Below are 5802 nucleotides of genomic sequence, written 5' to 3'. Positions count from 1 at the left end.
CCATCATTATAAGTAGGATTTTGCTCAAAATTTTTTTTTTTCTTTTAACATAAAAGAGTAAGTGCGAGGCTATTTGATTTTGTAATTTTTCTGGTAAATATTCAAATACCAAAAAGTATAACAACAAATAGTAGAGAATGATTCTGTTCTGTGTCTACAAGGGAAAAAACAAATAGTAAAGAATGAATCTCAGCTAAGCTGACTATCTGATTACTAGTAAGAAAAGTAGGGGTTTCAAACAACAGCAGGCATGTCCTTTAGCCAGGCATCCAGGGGCTTACCAATTGCATAGACAACAAATCCAATATCTCTAAGCTTGTTCGCGTCAACAACATTCATACCATCAAATATGAAAGCAGGTTTCTGCATGTTATCGTATATCTTCTTGTAATCAAGACTCTTGAATCCATCCCACTCTGTAAGAATGCAAGCATGAGCATCCTTTGTGGTGGTGTACGCATCCCACACGACTGAAACTTGTTTCATACCAGTCGGACTCATTGGCTGGAGGTGAAGGGGATGATCCCAATCAAACTTTTTCATTGCAAGGTCCCTTTGGATTTGGTCCTCGTTAACCTGAGGGTCATATATGCTCAACTTATCCTTGTCTCCCAATAGTCCCTTGCAAACATCAATCGCAGGGGTCTCTCGAGTATGACCAGTATCCTTCTTGAAAGCAAAACCTAGAATGGCCACTTTTTTGCCTGATACTGTGTTGAACATGGAGGTAACAACACGATTGACAAAACGAATCTTCTGATAGTCATTGATCTTGATTAACTGTTTCCAGTATTCAGCCACCTCTGGAAGACCATTGCATTCGCATATGTAAACCAGATTCAGAATATCCTTCTGGAAGCAAGAGCCACTGAATCCAACACTAGCATTAAGAAACTTGGGACGAATCCTGGAGTCCTTACCAACATCATATGATACCTCTGAAACATTTGCTCCAGTAGCCTCGCAGAGAGCTGACATGGCATTCACAGAAGAGATTCTTTAGGCCAAGAATGCATTGGCAGCCAGTTTTGAGAGCTCAGCAGACTACAAATTGGTTGTGATGATGCAATCTTCAGGAACCCATTGGGTATAAACATCCTTCAATGCTTGGATAGCCTTCTGGCCTCCTGGAGTTTCGCGTCCTCCAATTAAGACTCTGTCAGGTTTAAAAAGGTCTTCAATTGCAGTCCCCTCTGAAGAAACTCAGGGTTTGAGAGGATTTGGAAGTTAATTCCGTTGTTGTTGTTGTTGTTGTGGGTCAAAATCCTCTCAATTGCCTCAACAGTTTTGACTGGAACAGTTGATTTCTCAACTAAAATTTTGTCAGATTTTGAGACATCAGCTATCATGCGAGCTGCACTCTCCCAGTAAGTGAGATCAGCAGCCTTGCCTGCTCCGAGGCCTCTAGTCTTTGTAGGAGTGTTAACAGAAACAAAAACTATATCAGCTTCACACACATGTTTCTCCACATCTGTGCTAAAGAAGAGATTCCTGCCTCGGCATTCCTTCACTATATCCCAAAGGCCTGGCTCATAGATAGGGAGATGGTCACTGTTCCAGGCGGTGATGCGAGGCACTGAAATATCTACAACAGCTACTTCAACAGAGGGGCATTTCAGTGCTATGACAGCCATGGTGGGACCACCTACATATCCAGCTCCTATACAACAAATCTTAACCATTTTCCTTTTTTCTAAATTCTGCAATAGGAAAAAGTTCAATTACATTTTCTAGAATGGGAGAAAGAGGAAATTTAGACTAATACTGTAACATTATCATATAGCTTCAGTAAGCAAAATAGTGGATGAGATATTGCATCACTTGCATATATATGACCAGTGGCGGATCCAGGATTTAAAGGTTGTGGGTGCTCACTTCCTTTAACATAAACATGTTAGCAATCACATAGTGTAAGCGTATACTAACTCAAACTCTTTAATAAAAAAAGTAAATGTATACTAACTCAAACTCTTTAATAAAAAAAGTAAATGTCTACTAACTCAAACTCTTTAATAAAAAAAAGTAAAAAAAAATAAAACAACGATTAATATTATCATCATCAAAAACAACCACTAGTTATAAGTCACAATGACCTACTAGTAATATTATCATTACAAAAAGAGACTTCTAGTCTTAAAGTTATAATTGTGCTCGACGACTTTTCATATGTTGAAAACGATAAATAATAGCATTATTGCTTACATTTGCGAATATCTTACGCTCTACATAGCAAACTAAACAACCATTCAAAAATTCATCACCAATACTATTGCGAAGTTCATTTTTAATATACTTCATGGATGAGAAAGCTCGTTCCACAGAAGCAGTAGCAACGGGAAGAATGAGAGTCAACTGGATAAGCAAATAAACAAGTGGCCAAATTTGATGCAAATCTGACTTGACCAATACTTTAGCAAGATCACTAATTCCTTTCAAGTTGAAGAACCTCTTGTCAGAACCACGGACATAAACTATAAAGCTATCAAGCTGAAAACTGAGATCCCGAAGCGTGTTGTTGTCAAACTCATTCATATAATATTCAGCCAACCTCATTATCTTGCCCTTATCAAAAGTACCAAATGAATTAACTGGATTCAAACTAGCCATACCGAGAAGTAAGTCAGTACTCACAGCATCAAAATGATTATTAAGCTCTTGAAGATGCAAATCAATAATAGCATAAAATATTTCAACACGCAAATGATGAGAATATGTAACATCAAGAGCTTTACGCTTTGACTTCCCAGGAAAGTAGCTAGCATCCATCTCCGGAATGACTATATCATGTTTATCACAAAAAGAAGAGACATCATCCATTAATGATTCGAATTCATTATCCCTCGTATTTTGTAATCTTTGCTTTGTAAGAGCAAGAAATCCCATAGCATTGACAATATCTTGATCCATCCTTTGTAATGAGAAGTTCAATTCATTTGTCATCATAAGAACTTTCCACATCAAGTGCAGCATAAAGGCAAAATCAAGTTTCTTAATCGTATCCACAAGAGTTTTAGCAAGAAGTCTATCAGTATAGTTTGGACACTCGTATCCAGTAAATTCAAGCACATGAATAACTGATGGAAATAGAACAATAAGATTATCTAATGTTCTACAATGAGAACCCCAACGAGTATCACCTGGCAGGTGAAGCCCATGTTCTTGATTTAATCCTCGCCCAGTATGCACTTCCCCTGATATGAGCAACTCCTCTAACTGTTCAGCTTGGTGTTTCCGAAGTAAATCCTTGTTCTTAAAATATGCTCCAACAATATTTAACACATTAGTAACTAAGCAAAAAAAAGTCATCTACATTTGAATCCTTCTTTGCAAGAGCCACTAGTGTTAACTGCAATTGGTGGGCAAAACAGTGAATGCAATATGCCGATGGAGTCTCATTTAAAATCAACGTTTTAAGACCATTTAGATGTCCTTGCATATTGCTAGCTCCATCATAACCTTGCCCACGTATTTGGGATGGACTTAATGAGTGATTTGAAAGAAAAGAGTATATTGCTTCCTTTAATGAACAAGCAGATGTATCACTAACATGAATAATACCAACAAATCGCTCTATCACTTCTCCTTCTTTGCTAACATATCTCAAAACAAGTGCCATTTGCTCCTTGTGTGATACATCCTTTGATTCATCGACTAGTATCCCAAAATAATCCCCATCTAAATCTTCAAGAATAGATTTGATTGTTTCCTTAGCACAAAAATCAACAATATCCTTTTGAATACTTGGAGAACATATCATTTCATTTTTTGGAGCTTTTTCTAAAATAATGCTTCCAACATCTTCATTAATATCTCCATACCATTGCAAAAGTTCAAGAAAAATACCTCTATTTGAACAAGATCGACTCTCATCATGTCCACGAAATGATAATCCTAATTTCAAGAGAAATCTTGTCACATCAACTGAAGCACTCAAGCGACGCCGAGACTCACTTTTTTCTTTCTGGGACTTTTTATCAAAGGAAGTGCGTATTGACTGTGATTGATTCATCAAATCAAGCATCTTGTTGAAACACAAGTTGTGGATGCTATTTATATCTCCAACATGAGCTCTAAATCTTTCAGTAGCTTTGTTCCAAGCTCTATAGCCAGTCTTTGTGAAAGCAGCATCAACCACATATCCACGACTTTCACATTCATTTTTAAACAAATAGCAACACAAACAAAATGCAGCATCTTTTGTTATGCTATACTCCAACCACTTACGACCATTAAACCAATCGGGATAAAATTGCCGCATTTCCTTCCCAAACTTAGTTTTAGGAAATTTATGATCCTTAGGTTGACAAGGCTTTTTAAGAATATAATATCTCCTAATATCATCACATATATTAGGATTGTATTTTGCAATGGGCTTTCTAATTCCCCGATCAGCTTCAAGAGATTCTAAATCAACATCTGAAATAAATGTTTTCCTTTGAATTTTCGGAGCTATGGTTGAAGCGGTAGATGGATGAGTAGAGCTAGAACTTGGATGCCCAATTTTCGATCTTGTGACATACTTATCCATCTCAAATTACAAAGATAAATTTCTGCAAAAAAATCAATTTTATCATAGAATTAATTCACATGATTCAGTTATTTTTTATTGAAATCTATAACTTTCTATCAACAACCCAAACAACAATTAATATATCTATTCGATCTTTCAACACCACAAGCAATAATTAGCAATATATGAGTCAATGAGCACAAAATTTCCAATTGCACAATTTGTTATTTGTATACATCCTAAAATTTAATTTTTGAATCAAGTAAGTTGGTAAGATAAAAAATTATTTCAAAAGTATTCAAAAATTGTATTTTTAATCACAAAACACTAAATATGTGAGACTCTAAAGTCTAAATCTATTTATCAAGTAACAAAAAAAAGTATGTGGAATATATTTTAAGAATTAAGACTTAAAGAGTACTAGCCATAAGCAATGAAAATCTCAAAACCTAATTTCCCTAACCCTTTTTTTTTCATTATCTAACTTTAATCAAACATTAAATCTTATTACCTTGCTTTTGTATTTTGATTTTGAAAAGAAAAAAGCTTGAATTTTGTTGTTGGGTACTTGGATTGGCTGCTTTCTCTTTAAAACAACAAGAAGAAGAAGAATGATTTCCTCTTTTTGTTAAAAGAAAAAATCCCATAAAAGTGGGGAGTGAAAAAGGTTTTAAAACATAGAAAAAGTTAAAAATAAAAAAGAAAGAAAAAGTTAGTCACCCTAAACTAATTAAGAATAGGAAAAGTCAAAACAAGTACAAAATTCGGAGTAAAATAATCCCTTAATTAAAAAAAGGAAAAGTAAAAAAAAAGGTGCAAAATTCGCTGGAAAAAGTAAAAAAAAAAGAATGGGGTTGACGGGATTCGAACCCTCGCCCTGATGCTTCGCGCGAATTGTTTTTCCAAGTGTTAACCAGGGCACCCACGAGTGCTAGTGTTCTATGGGTGCTTATTTTTATTTAATAACGTATTTATCATATTTTCTATATATATATATACAAATTTTTTTCCGGAGTCAATGGGTGCTCGAGCACCCAAAACTGACTACGTGGGTTCGCCCCTGTATATGACACCACAAATTCAATTTATTTGTCTTACTTTTCATTTTGATTCTAACATGACATATTTAAGATTAAAAGACATTTTAGTACATTCTACATACTAGATCACATGATTCAATGTCAAATCAAATCAAACAAAGTAGAATATATGGATACCGGAATTTTGAGTGATTGTGAAAATTGGCACAAAAAGAAGAAGAAAACAATTTTCTTAGTACTGATCCAAAATCA

The 5802-nt window shown here is 35.1% G+C and overlaps 1 protein-coding gene and 1 pseudogene across 1 annotated transcript; both read right to left on the bottom strand.

The window, feature by feature from the left end:
* Nucleotides 1-105: 105 nt before the first annotated feature.
* LOC125852154 (UDP-glucose 6-dehydrogenase 4-like) lies at nt 106-1696 on the bottom strand (annotated as a pseudogene).
* Nucleotides 1697-2139: 443 nt separating this feature from the next.
* On the bottom strand, nt 2140-4528 carry LOC125852155 (uncharacterized). Its single transcript, XM_049531881.1, has 2 exons — nt 3311-4528; nt 2140-3249 (listed from the first exon to the last, which is right to left on the bottom strand). Exons 1-2 carry the CDS (start codon nt 4526-4528, stop codon nt 2140-2142), a joined length of 2328 nt encoding a protein of 775 aa, XP_049387838.1.
* Nucleotides 4529-5802: the final 1274 nt, after the last annotated feature.

This window comes from Solanum stenotomum, unplaced genomic scaffold (genome assembly GCF_019186545.1).
Source record: "Solanum stenotomum isolate F172 unplaced genomic scaffold, ASM1918654v1 scaffold32676, whole genome shotgun sequence".
NCBI classification, from domain to species: Eukaryota; Viridiplantae; Streptophyta; class Magnoliopsida; order Solanales; family Solanaceae; genus Solanum; species Solanum stenotomum.
Note: the sequence above shows the minus strand (reverse complement) of the source record. Positions and strands in the feature narration are given on the sequence as shown.

Excerpts from the sequence above, each read along its gene's own strand:
- LOC125852155 (XM_049531881.1), bottom strand. The coding sequence starts at position 4,528 with ATGGATAAGTATGTCACAAGATCGAAAATTGGGCATCCAAGTTCTAGC. Across the intron at positions 3,250-3,310 it reads TTGCAAAGAAGGATTCAAAT|AACAAGGATTTACTTCGGAA; the intron begins GTAGATGACTTT and ends GCATATTTTAAG.